This window comes from Cyrtonyx montezumae, unplaced genomic scaffold (genome assembly GCF_038088225.1).
Source record: "Cyrtonyx montezumae isolate F1298 unplaced genomic scaffold, pur_monq_1.0 scaffold_3, whole genome shotgun sequence".
Classification (NCBI taxonomy): domain Eukaryota; kingdom Metazoa; phylum Chordata; class Aves; order Galliformes; family Odontophoridae; genus Cyrtonyx; species Cyrtonyx montezumae.
The window spans coordinates 104,896,557-104,912,960 of record NW_027072034.1 but is presented as its reverse complement, the minus strand read 5'-3'; the positions used below and the strand labels follow the sequence as shown (position 1 = coordinate 104,912,960).

Sequence of the window (16,404 nt, the reverse complement as noted above, 5' to 3'; positions counted from 1 at the left end):
GGACACAGATCTTGACAGCATATTGGTTCTTCTGAAGTACCTCTAACTTGTCTCTATTTTTATAGGGCATGGAAGTTATGAATGATGGATTGCCTCTTTGTGGCTGTAAAGCACACAGCTAGAATCGTTCTCAGAGGGCAGCTGATAGGAGCTAGTTAGACACTTCCTATGTGGACATTAGCAGATGGGAATCCACCACTCTCAGGACACCCATTTGGTGACCATTGCTGCCACAGTATATCCCTCACACTTCTTAAAGAACTGAAAAAAAGATGTGTGACCAGAAATATGAGCATCTACCAGATTTTTTTGTTGTCAGGCAAGTCCCTTGTGGCTGTGGAAAGAGTGGATGTGATTTAAAGTAGGTCATTATGCTTTCTTTTTTTTCATTTCCTTCCTCCCCCTCATAAGAATGGGGTAGACCAAACGACGTATAAGGTGCCCAACACTGCAAAAGTTGACTTGAAAAGAACTCAGCAGCTCCTCACTTCCTTACACTATAGTTACAAGCAGGACTCCTGTTGATGTCGTTAGGATAGTGCTTGAATGGTTTGGAAAATTCCATCCTATGCTTAAATGTATGGCCTGAAATTATACAAGATTATTGAAAGTTCTTTTCACTCTTTGCCAAAATACTCTTTCTGTTAGTAGTGGAATAAAATAAGCCTAATTTATAGTTGTTTGTCTGTACCAAATTAGTCAAATTGTAGAAGCTCGTGTTGAGGTTTTCCTGTCACGAAGATATTTGGAACCTTTCTTTGTGCCTTCATAGCTACCTCAGAAAGTCTGAATTCATGCTATTGCCTTTCCTTGTGAAAGCAGTAATGGAATCTCCATGTCCTCTTTTAATAATGTGGGAAATCAATCAACAGGATCAAACTTTATTAGGGCGAGGCTGAGATATGCACACAATCACAGCATCTTGCTGTGTACATAAACCTTTTTTTCTCGAGATACCATCCTATGCAGTCCCAAAAGATGCCTGATGAAGCCTTTCAAATGAAAACACTACTATTAGCAACAGTAGTACCAGTTAGATTTCTCACTGTTTAACTACTAAGGTCAAAGTATGCGAAAGAGCATGGTATTCATATTTTGTAAAATATATACTAATTTGGGGAACGTTAAATGTTTGCAAATCTGTTTTTCGTTGCTCACTTTCATGTTTTAATTGAGAAGGTGGTCGTGGTGTGATAATATCTCTTGTTGATTTTTTAAGGAACTACTAACATCTGCTTTACAAGGCATAATGAAAAGCTAAATTACAGGATAAGCCAAATGTTGTATCACATAAAGATCTAAAAGGTGATGAAACTGTGCAATTAAGAAATGAAGTGAAGGAATACATTCTGTTGTTACTGTTAGAAATAGGTGGACTGTCAAGATACGTGAACTAAGGATCCTGACATTATTTTTGCCTGTAAAAATTATCTTTAAAAACCTAAACAATCACACCTTTTGATAAGGCCCCTTTTACATGTTGTAACCTTTTCATAAATGCTGTGTTGAGTTTTGACCTTCAGAAGGGCTTCTGGTAGGGACTGACATGGTGATGAAAGCTGTGGAACAGTCCTAATGATGACTACTAATCCTCTGGGTTATCTTATTTACCTTACCATATTTCTGCAGACATGGATGAAGTTGAAGGGCATAGCTGTTCGGGCTGTCAGCTGAGCAGAATACATGCTTAGGATGTGCAGCAGCAATTGGAGGATTTAATGGCAATAGTGGATTAATTAATTCTGATCCATACAGATACGTTGGCTTCTGGCACAGTCAGAATCTTAATTAGGCAATCACATTTTTCTTTTCACAGTGACCGTTGCTTCAGCTGTGCTGTAACTCTTTTGTCTCTTTCTGTGAAAATGTCTCTTCTTAAAAAGTAAAAATTTGCATACCTCATTAGGAAACCTCCCTTTTCTTTCCATCTTTGTTTGCATCCACATATTTGAGTATCTGCTTCTGATGTCCTATATACTCCCTCTACCTTACTTTTCAATCTTGTTTTATGGAGTAATATCATAACTCCTTCATTAGTTGTTTTATTCCTCTAAATCTAGGATTCCTAACCCTTTGCTTCCCCTCTAGCCCCTGCTGACTCCGTTAAATATATGTGTTCTTTCCCTCTTTGTTCCTGGTGTACTTCAATTTCCCTTCCTTTTCTGGCTGCTTTTCTCATGTCAACTTTGACCTGCTTGCTAGCAATACTAACATTTTAAAATCTTCAGTAATTTGGGTTTTTTGTGCTTTGGTGCAAAAATTAAATATATATTGCAACAGAGGTGTGAGTTAGTCCATTCACTGCAGGAATAAACATGCAATTGAAAATCATCCACAGGGAGGTGATGAAGCAATTGTCCAATCCACTGTGTGCTGTCATCTGGGTCTCAATAACCAAAGCACATCTCAAACTTGACTATACAATTAGCCCAGTTTTGCTGAGCCAAGCTACTGCAGCAAAGACAGAAATGAAGGGCTGATACCTTACATCTCTTTATATTCCTTTGCTGAGTACTGGGCAGCATGATGACTGAGATCTTTAGCTGTGGGAGCTGTGAAACCCATCCCTGGGATTCAGTGGAGACCTTCTGTTTATCAGCTCTGGTCCCTCATGTTTTATAATCCCTTGCTCTTGGAATATTGCCACGATTTTAGAAACTACTGGTAGGATAGCCTGTAACATGTTCCTGCTGTTTAGTTACTTTTCACTGTCCAGACAGTGTTGTGTTTTTTTTAACCTTGATAGTTTCTTTTTTGTTTTTAATGTTTTGGTGGTTATCGATCTATCTTTCTATTTATTTTGTATGTGTTGGTTTGTTTTGGTTTTTTTTGGTCCATTTATGTTGCATTTGTGAAAGTGGCATTATTATGAATTTGTTAATTGCAAGTAATGTTAAAGCAATCTTTTCCTCCTTGTGAGGGCTCCTCCTGGCCCACACTTAATTATAGTCTGTTGGATAATCTCTGGAGGATCAGGACTTTCTCAACAGCAGCATGAGCTATTTCTGACAATAATTATAGTAAAATTCTTTGCTAAGTACCTAGAGAAACTCATGGCATAAGTGCTTAACCGTGAGACCCCAGCGTTATGAATGTGGTTCCACATTCTGCAGGACTGTTGCTAGAGAAGGTCTCTGTACTTTCTGCTTTTTTTTTTTGTTTGTTGTTAGTTACCCTTCAATCTTTCCTTTGAAATAAGCTCAAGAATAAAGCTTTTTCAGTTCCTCCAAATCTCATTTCCCATAGTGACTTTTGAACCTCATTTGTGACCTTTTTCAGCAAAGATTGACTGGACTTTATTGTTTTATTTCAGGTCACCAGTTTCTTCAGAAGATCAAGGTAAGATCTGCTTGATTCATACAAATAACGTATTAAAAATGAGATTTGATGACTTGCTAGGAAGCTCTGTTTTAATACGGTTATGTTGGGGAAAAAAAGCTTTATAAAAATGATAGTTTGACATTACACATGTTGTTCACACCTGGATATCAAGTGCTTGTTCATTTAGTTGGAGCTGGCAGAAGCTAAGGTTATGCTGAGGAATATGTAAAATGAATCTTGCCCAAGCAAACTGAACCAGTGGTGGTGGCTGCAAATTATTCATGTAAATGCAGGGATAACCTGTGGAAAGTTATGTGTGTATTTGAAAAGCAGTACATGGTTTTAGTGAAGGTGAGCTCCTCTCTTATGGCTCATAGAACAGCATCTTTGTAACAGAGCATGGATTTACACATTAAAGAATTGAACCTAAGTTACCTTAGGTTTCCACAAAAATCTGTTTGGGAGCATGGTAGTGAGTTTAGCACAGGTTGAAGTTTCTACCTTTAAAAATACTGCTTGTGTAGCAAGAGTTGCAGCCTACAGTAATACACTTGCTCTGAAGTAAGCTGAAGGATTCAATCTTTCCCTATGGACTAAAGAGGGAGATTACTATGACTGGGTGGTTAATAACTTGATCAGCTTGGATTCTTAGAGCTAGATGGTATAGATATCTCTGAAGGACAGTAGATTGTTTTACATAGGTATTGAAGTTCTGAGGCATACTGCAAATTAGAAGGAAACAGCACTGGCAAGCTTATGCAAGGAATGAGGGGGGAAAAGCAGACTAAAACTGAGAGAGGAAAGTTCATAATGTAGATCTGAATCTGGAATAATATTTTGGACCACAAAAAAAAGTATTTTCTTTAGACATGTAATCTGCATGCTTTTACAAAATCAGCAAAATTTTGCTGGACAATATAGTAAGTATTATTTGAGAAAGGTCCTGATGTAGAATAGTAACAACTTGCAAATGAAGATGTAAGGGGGGTGTGTCTGAGCCTGGGAATGTGTGGAGCACTACACCAGTGAGCAATAAAAATATTAACTGGTGTTTGATGGGACTCAAGAGACGTTACAGGGCATGACTGATGTATGTTTGTTTGGCCTGTGGGGTGACTAGTGAGGTAGCAACCTACATTGTCTTTGGCTCCAGCCAAGATCTTTGTAATCCAGTTCCGTGGGTGTCAAACATACCATCATTAATAAATTCTCCTCCATCTCCTCAGCATGTGATTTCTTAGTCAAGGTTATAGAAACAGAAAAGAGGTTAAAGCAAAGATCTATCTAGCTTCTCTAGTCCATTCTTCCTAGTGGATCCCCTGAAAAATAAGAGCAGGAGAGTGGCAGAAACATACAGTTTGACTTTCCTGGTGTACCCTATCTGTCTGTAGCAATTTGTGGTACACTGACATTGTGAAAGAGAACTTTCTTATTTAATAGCTTATCTAGTTTTTAATGTGACCACAGCGTTTTCATACAAAGTACCAGACACCTGTGGCATGTCAACAGCACTCCCCATTTCTCCAACCCTCAGAAAAAATTTGAAAACATTATTGTTTAATATACTTCTTCAAAATCTAGACTTAATGTGCTTTGAGCACATAAACTTGTTGATGATAGACTGCTTTTGCTTTTTCATTTCCTTTGTATTTATTCTATTGCCTCATTTTTATCTATTAATAGAGTAACAGACAGTGTATAATGTATTTCCTTGTATGTCTTTAAATTTCATTATTGCCTCCTGTCATAATGCATTCCAATATTTTTATACTGTTCTATTCTTTCACAAAATTTTTCTGTTTTCCATCTACCATCTGCTGCCAGGGTCTGGCTTTTTAGGTTTGATAAACATCTCTGAATAGCCTCTTCCTTCCCTCTCTTGTTTTCTCTTGTAAAAAAACTTTTGGAATATTAGGTGAAAGGCCTATGTTTGTTTGACAAATTGCTGATGGGATAGTGCTAGTTATTAGATTATTTTTGTTTGTTTCATGACTGTGGCATATCTAGCTAGATTTGCCAACCATTTAAATTTGTAAGAGCTTCTTTCAAACACTAAATATTTCCTGTGTCTCACTAATAGGTCCAGTGCCTTGGATTTTCTTTCTCCCACTGTGCCACATGCAGTTTGTGCTAAATAAGCAAGGAAGGAAGACATGATAAAAGTGCTGTAGCACAAGATGGCTTGAACTTTGGTGCTTCTCAGCCCATTTTAAGCATTATTGAGGAAGCATTTCAAACTATTCATCAATCTGAAGTCTATTATCTAAACACAACTTGGGATGATCCATGTTAGAACTGAGAACTCTGAGCTGCCTGGCTTTTACAGTGTTTATGCATATTTCTCATGATATATTTTCCTTGGATTAGAGATCCAGTAATTAATTTTAGGACTCTTCATTAATAATCGGTATTCTACCATTTGCCTTTTCAACATGTAAAACATTTTTATGTTGAGTTAGAAAGCTGTAATGCTTTAGGGCGTACAGAGGGTTAAGATCTTGATGTAGTGTAATCTTACCTCACTGACTGGCATCACTGTCTGTCCTTTTTTTTTTTTTCCTGCTTTTCCCTATTGCTGGGCCACTTTATAGTGCTGATTTTCTGATGGTGTTATGTGTTGGCCATTGGTGAGAATCACAGAATGGCCTGGGTTGGAAGGGGACCTCAAGGATCATGAATCACCAACACCCCTGCCACAGGCAGGGGCACCAACCTCCCCATTTAATACTAGACCAGGCTGCCCAGGGCCCCATCCAACCTTGCCTTGGACACCTGTAGGGACAGGGCATCCACAACCTCTCTGGGCAGCCCATTCCAGCACCTCACCACTCTCATGGTAAAGAATTTCCCCCTGACATCCAACCTAAATCTTCCCTCCCTCAACTTAAAACCATTTCCCATTGTCCTGCTGTCATCTGTCCTTTCAAAGAGTTTACTCCCCTCTTGTTTATAGGCTCCCTTTAGGTACTTAAAGGCTTCAGTTAGGTCACCCCGCAGCCTTCTTTTTTCCAAGCTGAACAAGTCCAGCTCCCTCAGCCTGTCTTCATAGGGGAGGTGCTCCATCCCCATGATCATCTTAGTGGCCCTCCTCTGGACCTTCTCCAACAGCTCTCTGTCTTTCTTGTACTGGGGGCTCCAGACCTGGACACAGTCCTCCAGATGGGGCATCACAAGAGCAGAGTAGAGAGGGACAATCAGCTCCCTGTCCCTGCTGTCCACCCCTCTCCTGATGACGCCCAGGATACCATTTGCTTTTCGAGCTGCAAGAACAAGTGAGAAAATACACTTCCTACAGTGTTTTACTTAACTTCTGGTTTGGTTCTTGATCTTTTTTTTTTCTTTTCCTTTTTCTTCAATCTTCAGGATCCTTTATTTTTTTTTCTTTTTTTTTCCTTTTAATTTTCTCCAGTTGTTTATGTATGTATCTCTTTTCTGTTATTCCTATGTCCCTTTTCAAATGTCTCTTTTCCCTTGTCCATGGTCTTCTTGCTGCATTGTGAATAGGTTCTCACATTGTGCTCTTCAACTGTTTCTCATTGTTCTTCTCAGTGAGCAACACCTGCTTCTCGTGTTAGTTGTCAGAAGTAGCTGCAGCACTTGTAGCAGTGTACCAAAATTGCTACCAGAATTAGCATCTAATGTGAGTGGCACTTCCATTAATCCCTGATGGGACAATGCATTATGCTGCACTGAAGAGAGTGTGAGTCTAAAGCACCATCTGTCTGTGACTGGGTGTTTATTGAACAATTGTAACTGTGCACAATACTCCTTGTTACAGACACGTGTTAAAGGCACCTTTATCAGTTAGAAAATGGAGCCGTTTTAATAGTCTCAGAAAGGGAAACAATACCACTAGAAACTCTTATAGATTTTGAAGCTTTTGTGTACATCTTGGTACAAGTTACTTAAGACATGAGCATTTAGAGAGTGAAATCCAATTTCTTTTTTTTTTTTCTTAAACAAAACACCAAAACACGTGAAGACCAGAAAAACTAATTTCCTAACTGTCTGACCACATGAAACCAACAAAGTAAAAATAAGAGGATGGTAATTTAGAGAAGATCTTAGGGTGGAAGCCCACAAAACAAGGCTTTTTGCCTTGTTTTCTTCTATCAGATGTGCTTTTTGTCACATCAGCCTAATTTCTGGCAAGCTTTGCTATGTTAAACTCAATATCTTTTTGCTGGAATAGATCCCAAATTCGTGAGGGAATAGGATACAAGTGAGAAATTAAGACAAGAGGCAAATATATTCAAAGGAGACATTTTGGAGAAGGTTGGTTATTGCAGTGCCATAATATGACACAGTGGATGAAGGTGAAGAATGATCTTCTGGCTGGAGAGACAAGTAGGGACACCCAAAGGTCTTTCAGATTCTGGCAGGAGCTGATTTTTTGATAGTCATCCAGTCTGGATACCTTATCCTTAAGAAACATTTTTTGCAGAGCCAGGAGTGCATTGGAAGTGAAAGGATTTTAAAACATGGCCATCAAATTGGCATCTATTAGAAAACTTTTCCACAGAGATTACTTGGCACAGTAATCAGCAGAAAGCTTGGGGTAAGAAATATAATACTGTGTCTAGATGTCCCTGTGGCTGAAGAAAGCCAGAATCTCCTTCTCTGGAGATATTCAAAAGTACCTGGATGGTTTCCTATAGAACCTACACTGGGGAATGTGCTTTATTAGAACTTGGAGTAGATGACCTCCTGTGATAAGGAAAGGAGTGACCAAGTATGTGCATGAAAGACAGTGAAGCTCCATCCCATACAGAAAAAGGTTTTCCCATCCAGTATTGACACCTTATCTTTGAGACAGGGCGTGCTGAGCATTATAGTGTGCGCCAATACTGCCTGTCCTATTAAAGAGATCTGAAGTTGTGAAAGAAGGAGAAGAGTGTAGGAATCCCAGAAAACAGCACAAGAACTGAGAACGCATACTGGAAAGTAGAAAATTCCTGTTGTCTCTGTGGATCTTGGGAACCTGGGCTTCACTCCATTGACCTCCTTTCTTTTTTCTAGAGTCACTGACCTCTGGTCTTGCTAGTCAGAGTCTGCAGATGAACAGTCTCTTCAAGAGTGGGATTGTAAAATTTATTTATTTATTTATTCTTAAACTAGAATTATGAATAAAGGGAAGAACAGACATCTCCAGAGGAATCAATCTCTGAATACTGGTAGAATCATTTAAAACTTAAACGAAAAACAAACACTGAAAACTTCTGTTTTGTAAACCAGATTCCTTCAAAGAAAGTGATGATGGTTTTGCACAGCTCCAACTGAGAATCTATATGCTTCAAGGTGATGTTACAGCCATTTACTTAGCAACAAATTAAGATGTCTTGGAATGCTTTCACTGAAGAAATCAAAGGCAGTGCTGTGGGAGGGCTCCTGACTGGAGGTATTTATTTTGATTAATTAGCCACTTCGTAAAGAGAGCCCTCCTGGATAGTGTTTTGAAAGTATGTCTGTAGCCAGCTGAGCCAACAGCAGCATGGGGATCTGCTCAGTTTGTTCACGTCTCAGCAGAGAGTGGGTTTAATTCAGAGCCATAGTACTGACAGCAACAGAAGTGTTCTGTCAAAGCACTTCTCGAGGACTAAGGGAGATCCATTCTCCAAAACATTTTAAAGGTACCTATATCCCATCTCCCATTATATCTAAAGTAGGCAGCTGGAAAGGAGAGGTGTAGAAGATGCTGGCTGCTTAACAGGTAGTATGGGAAAATTGAGAAATTGTTTTTCCAGATGCCCACTGCCCTTATCCCTTTCCCCTTGCAAGGGTGTAGGAACAATGCAAGTGTTGTCTGGATCAGGGCATCAGTTTTCAAGCAGAAGACCTGAGTAATGTAGCAGTGTACTTCACTCCTGTTTTTTGTTTCTGATGGACACTGTAATGCTACTTGTGGTCAGATGACCATGGTAACTCATTGAAGTAACAGGAAAACAATTCCCTCCATCCACACAAGACCAGCAAATAACAGCTGGAACTGACTTCCAGATTGTTTATTCCTACTGTGAAGAACTAACTTCTGAAGATAAGTTACTTAGATATTGCTGGACAAAGGCATTGTAGCTAGCCTTGCTATGGCAAAGACCTGAAGGAACTGCAATAGGAGTGTCTGTAATAATAATGGTCTGCCATATTAGGGGAGGGGGAAAAATGATATGACTCACACTGTTCCTGGTTTTGTTTGCAACCCTTTGTTTTTATATAAAAAAGTAAATCATTGCTTAATTATTTTGCCTAGAATTCCCTTCCCGCCAAACTAACGCCACTCTGTTGATAAAGTGTCTGCATTAGTCAGCCACAGTCTTCCCTGCCTTGTGTTCTTGCTTCATCAGAGACATTTTCCCCCACCACATCACTCCTGAAAATGACAGTAATTGTTCCCATCTTGGCTTAAAAATAAAAATGGTGGAAGGAAAAAGGAAATTAAAAAAAGGAATGATGTCTGCCAGATGGTATTTAGTTTATCTGCAACTGCTCTTTGTGTTTTTGGACCATTTACAAAGGAAGCTCTTTCGCCTTATGGTCATCCCTTCCCTTTGTAAAACTAGTTGAGACAGTCTTGCAGGAAATGTTCAGCATTAGGATTTGAATACTTCCACTCCTAACTATCAAATGTACTCTTAGATCAGCACCAGTGCCACATAAACAATTCAGGGTGGACTCTAATTGGCATCAAATTACCTTTAAACTAGTCTGACAGTGCAAATGGGACCTTAAAGGCAGCTTGGGTGTAATTAACATCTGCTTGAAAGCTTCTTTATCCTTCCAGAGCTTTATGAAGGGACTTCTGTGTAAGTGAGAATTTGGTCTTTCTTTTCCTTCACCAAGGCCATGTGTGGTTATTTTTACTATTTTTTGTAACTTTTTATTTTATTTTACTTTTTTTCTTAATCTTTTCTCTAAACAGTGATTTGAAGCTGTGTGTTGTTTGAATCTAAAATTCAAAGAAAAGGTTTTTAATACAAAAAACTACCTGAGTAAGGGGTGATTTTTGCATTTCTAGTTCCTTTGTTTTATTCTCAAATTAGGCAGACATACAGTTAATACTGTTTATGTTCTCCCCTTTGGATTTGCACAGAATAATGTAGTTTTGTAGCTAAAGGACAACCCAAAATGTTGAGGACTTTTTACCTCTTTGGGCAATCCCAGAAATAGATCTTATTGAAGTATGACTTGTTCAGAGTGCCAGCGTGCTTCAGAAGTGCCTCTTAAACCACAGGAGACGGTATGCTTATACACACGTTTTCCTGTACAGATGGATTAGCTGGAGATGTTTTGTGAAGGCCTTGTGCTGAATAGTCATCAGACTTCTGTGTCTGGCTGCTGTTCAGCTGATGCGCTTCTGAGCTTTTGGTTGTAGCAGATTGTCTGTTTTCTTGGTCTCTAAAGAATATTTTGAACTCTCAGGCTGTTTGTCTGATTTTCTTTCATGGAAATTGTGCTTCACAGCTCTGCTCTTGTGAGCTACCTAGACCACTGTTGAATCCCTCAGATTCCCTAAGAAGCCTGAGCCTTTCCGAAAGCTGAAATCCTGTGGGGAAATCTTGTTTACCATCTGTTTCTTTAGGATATTGGATAGTGGCAGCAAACATACATTTTGGAAAAAGTTTTAAAATCAGTCAGTCTTTGCCAAAGTCAACAGCAACAACAAAAATAAAAAAAAAAAAAGTAAATAAAAGAACCACCAGTACACTGTAGGCTTGAAATCTCTGAACTCAATGTATTTTTGCTGTCTTATTTTTATCACAGTTCTTATACAGTCTTGAGTCTAATGTGTAACTTCTCAAGTTAGACCAGACTTAAACCTTTACCTGTTTCCTACTCCCTCGCCAGACTACTCCTTCAGGAATTTCTAGTTTTCAAAAGGACTTTTGCCCATGAGAATAATTGGTGAATGATTCCTTCTCCTTACCTCAACCTCTGAGCCCTTTTCAAATGTATTTTCTCCCCTTCTTCCTTTGAGGAGTGAGGGTGGGAGAGTGGTTGCGGCGGAGTTTAGCTGCTCACCCATCAGGGTGAAACCACCACACTATCAAATAGCACTACTAAGCTTTATGCTCAGGCAGGTAGTGGTATCTGGTCTGGTTTTACAGTACAGAAAATGGGCATTTTTTTCCCCTCTACACAGCTTTTCCTAGCTGTAAGAAAAAAGTCAGTCCTGAGGTTTATGACAGTATCAAATATTCGTTTCCTTATCTTGGCATTAGTATAATAATACATTCCAAAGGGAGTGTCTTTTACTAGGGCTTGATTGACCTGGACTTGAGTCTGCACTGGGTAGCCCATATTCAGAGAACTTTTCCATGTTCTGTAAGGATGAAAAATTTTAAGTCCTCTTCCAGTGAGCATATAAGTTATTTTCATAGAGTCACAGAATTGCTCAGGTTGGAAAAGAGCTTCAAGATCATCAAGTCCAACTGCAACCAGATCATACTACTCTAACTCTAATAACCCACCACTAAATCATGTCTCTGAACGCCACATTCAAATGGATTTAAAACACATTCAGGGATGGTGACTCAACCACCTCTCTGGGGAGCCTATTCCAGTACTTAACCATTTCTGTGAAGAAGTATTTCCTTATATCCAACCTGAATCTCCCCTGGAAGAGGATAATTGAGTAATTTGAGGCCATATTCCCTTGTCCTGTCACCAGTGAGAAGAGACCAACCCCACTCTCACTGAAATCACCTTTCAGGTATTTGAAGAGACCAATAAGGTCTCCCTTCAGCCTCCTCTTCCCCAGACTAAACAGCCCTAGTTCCTTCACTCTCTCCTTATAGGGCATATTCTCCAGGCCCTTCACAAGCCTTGCTGCCCTTCTTTGGGCCTGCTCCAGCACCTCAATGTCCTTTCTGTACTGAGGTGTTCAAAACTGAACACAGTACTCAAGGTGGGGCCTCACCAGTGTCGAGTTCTTCCCTAGTCTTCTTCACCACACCATTCCTGATATAAGTCAGGATGCCATTGGCCTTCTTGGTTACCCAGGCACACTGCTGGCTCACTTTCAGCTGACTGTCCATCAGCACACACTTTCTTCTGCAGAAGTCTAAGCCAGTGTTTCCATTGGTCATTTTACTCTGCTGCTTTTATTTTTTGTTAGTCTTTTGGCTCTCATACCCACACAGAGATATTTATTTCCTTTTCTTTTCTTGGGAAACCCCTCAATGCATGAACTTTATTTCCATTTATTTCTGTTTGTTGCTGTTTTCAGTAGCTGTTTTCAGTACTTGTAGGTGCATGAAAGACATGAAGAAACATTTAATTTCTCCTTCCACTCAGCTTAGCTTCAAAGAGAAATGTTTAAGCATCATCGGCTTCAGTGTGACTAGAGACTGTCTGTAGATCAAAGACCTGCCAGCCTGTGGTCATTCCAACAAAGCATCATTAATTTTTTATTTAATTTCTCAGTTATGAAGACAATCTGGCATACACATTTTAATTTTTTTTTCTATAACCTTAAAAGCAGATGAAATATTGAGGAGACTAGTTTATAAAAACTCAAATGCAGACATTTTCAACTTTTCTTTACTGTAGATTCCTGAAAACTATCTGTAGTACCGACAGACCCTTTAGATGTATCAGTTTACATGCTGGTTTATCACAGTCATCATAGTCATAGAATCATAGAATAACTTGAGTTGGAATGGACCTTAAAAATCATGTAGTTCTAGGTACTCTGACACAGGCAGGGCTGCCAACCACTAAGTCAAGGACCTAGATCAGGATGCCAGGGGCCCTATCCAGCCTGGCCTTAGATGCCTCTTTGGATGGCACCCACAGCTTCTTTGGGCAGGCTGTTCCAGCACCTCATTGCCTTCTGAGTAAAGAATTTCTCCCTGACATCTAATCTGTCTCCCCTCTTTTAGTTGAAAACCATTCTGCCTTATCCTGTCACTAACTAACCATGTAAAACACTGATTTCCCTCCTGCTTAAAATCTACCTTAAAGCACTGGCAGGTCACAATGAGGTCTTTCCTAAGCCTTCTTTTCTCCAAGCTGAAGAAGAACTCCCTCAACTTTTCTTTGCAGGAGAAGTGCCTCAGCCCTCTTATCAACTTTGTGACCCTCACCGTATCTTTCTTGTACTGTCCAGATCTGGACTCAGTACTCCAGATGGGGCCTCACAATGGCATAGCAGAGAAGAACAATCCCCTCCCTCACCCTGCTGGCCACCCCCTTTTTGATGCAGCCCAGTTTACAGTCAGCCTTCTGGGCTGCAAATGCACACTAATTGGCTCATGTTAAGTTATTCAATAGACCACTTCTCCAAAGTGACCTGATCCAACAACTTTTCCTGCAGACAAAGGTTGAAGACTATGTGTGGAGTAGAAAAAAGGTCAGCTCTGTGCATTTCTAGATGTTATGTTGCTGTCAGATTTTCATATTAGGTTTGATCTTTACTGAATTGCGCAAAGCTGTTACAAGCAAATTGTTGTTTACAGAGAAAACAATGTATTTCTGAATGATAATCTATATAGACTACACACTCACTGTAGAGCTTAGCTTTTTGAGTGATTGAAATAGTTATTATTGATTTCTGTTAAACTAGTACAAAATAATGAAGAAGAACTTGTTTTCTTATCGGTTTTTTTTTGTAATTCTGAACTTTAATAGCTATGCAGACTCCAGCTGTGTAAAAAGAACACTCTTCTAAGTCAGGGTTAGCTTTTAACTTCTCAACATGTAAAACAGCAATTACTTCAAATTTCTGGTTCTGTGAATTTCGTAGTCCTCAGAAGTAATAAAGAATGGGAAATGTTCTGGAAGCTAATGATAGGCCAAGTTAAGTTTAATAACTGCGAAGAAATGTAATGATGTCACCTTCTGCTGCAGTTTTTTTTTATCGCTATCAGTTCAGCAAAATTTGAGTAAGACAGAATTTGAAGAGGTGAGCCTTAAGAATTCCCTGGAGCAAATCTGGCAGGAAATGGAGATGTATACCAAGGCTTATAGTCAGGTGACTCACAGCAGAGCCCTGAAGTCTAGTATATTTATTATCTGCTTCTAACCAGAAAGAGACATTCAGCACTGAAATGTGGATGGCATGTTAATTCCAAGTTCCTTGTCTTAGAAAAAGCTGGATTGTTGTATGCACTGCCTGATAAATGATGTTTATATAAGGTCCTGAATACTTCAGATCATCACCTGTCTTACAGTGTCTTTTGAAGGAGCTGAAGGTTTTATCAACCTCAATTTTTTTACACTTTGAAGCTATACACTTTTCAGCAGAGTGGTTGGTGGAACAGAGATGGAGTAGGGCCTATCTGTAGCGATGTAGCTGCAGAGAGAATTGAACTTTGCTGAGAAGGCAGACCAGGGAGTCTAGCACTGTGACAGCCTAGTTATATGGACAGACTACTTCAGTCTGAGTCTTGTCGAGGTGTCACATTTCATCAGCAATAAATCTGCTTGTTAAATTAATGAAATGAGTAATAAAACATTTCTATTAGTCAGGAAACATACTTGTCTCATGAGAAGCTGAGAAAAAAGAAAGGCTTGATTTAAATATTTTTTAAATTAAGTAATTTTTGAAGTATCTTCAAGACATGAAGTTATTTTATGATACAAAACAATTGCATAATTCATGTTATATATTACATCAGTAGTTCAGTGTTTCTCAAAAGACAAAAAATAATTCTTTAGTGATTTTAATTTTAAGATAGCTTGATATTGCATGTTAATGGCGTTTGTGTCCTATTTCTCATTCAAATCTCTTATCACTGTCATCTACTTACTTATTTTAATCACCTCTTATAGCCAGATAATTTTTGCCCTCCAGCCCCTCCTCCTGAGTATCCCCACCAATCCCATTTGAGTTTATAGGTTTAGAGTGCTAAGCAGTATTCATAAGTGTATGCAAAAGTGAGCCCATATTCTGAAGAAACTTCCTCTGTATCTAGTTCTAGAGTTTCTAAGTCTTCCAGCATTGTGGCTTACAGTGGAGAATTATTTTACTGTGATCTAACCTACTTGTTATGCCAACTGGTTTTTTTTTATCTGTAATGCCTTCATTTATGCTATAGGTTATACTCTAGCAAAGCACTTAGAATTGTTTGCAGGTAAAGTTGGTAAAAAGAATGTGATTAGCTCAACTCTAAGCACCTACCTAAATGCTTAGCTGGATTGGAGGCTTAAAAAAGAGTGGAAAAGATTGGTTTAATTTTGTTGAATGTGTTTTAAAATTATTTTATCCTAATGCTCCCAGGAAAACCTCTGGTTATGAGTACTCAATGCAGAATTGCTATGGATTGCTAGGCTTCACAGTTTATTAGATCTCCTGGCTTTTCTGAACTGTAACCTCGACTAGCAGCTCTAATTTAAATGAGAAAACGTATTTCTGTCTCTCAAATAATTTTAAACCAACCATATCTTAAAATACTGAATGCAGATGGATATAAAAAGCTGATGTCATCAGTTCATTTGATTTCTGCATGTGTGAGGGGAGCAAAATAGTTACACAAGCCCAGACTGCAGCAACCCACACAATAACTATGGCTCTGAGATCCAGTCAGAGAATAAGTACAAGAAAAGATGACCTGAGTGGCACAAGGGCCACATTCTGTTCCTGTATTAAATTGAGCAGAGGCAGTACTAGAAATACTGGGGGAAAAAAACAAAACTGTACTCCACTGAAAATGAAGTCTGAAGAAAAGATACTAATGTATTTTTCCAGTCTATTATCCTACTTGCTGGTGTTGGACTTCTTCCACTCCTCAAAGCAGAGTGCCCTGGTGCCCACAGGCACCAGGGGTTTTACAGGACTTAATTTAACTTGTAAGCACTCTAGGACTGCCCTAAATCCAGTGTTACAGGGAATACCTGTGCTGCAGTTCCTGCTTTCCTGAATGAGAAGTTTGCTGGACTGAATTTTTGCTTTTCCTATTGCTCTGAGATAAGGGCATTAGGTGTCACTGAGACCACTGGAAGCCGTACAGAAATCCAGGTGTTTTCAAAGAAAGGAACATTTGTTGAGATGTCTTTGCGTACTCTTCCTCTTCTGCAGTGTCACTTCTGGAGTTGTAACAAGCTCCTCATAGAATTCACACTGTGCAGTTCACTGTGTGTTATTTT

The 16,404-nt window shown here is 39.1% G+C and overlaps 1 protein-coding gene across 4 annotated transcripts in view; it reads left to right on the top strand.

The window, feature by feature from the left end:
- The window catches only part of DGKI (diacylglycerol kinase iota), a 209,044-nt gene that overhangs the window by 178,343 nt on the left and 14,297 nt on the right, over positions 1 to 16,404 (top strand). For all 4 annotated transcript variants that reach the window (XM_065742681.1, XM_065742684.1, XM_065742683.1 and 1 more), the window contains one exon: positions 3,314 to 3,339. In XM_065742681.1, coding sequence (XP_065598753.1) covers positions 3,314 to 3,339 — 26 coding nt within the window. The remainder of the gene's footprint in view (positions 1 to 3,313; positions 3,340 to 16,404) is intronic.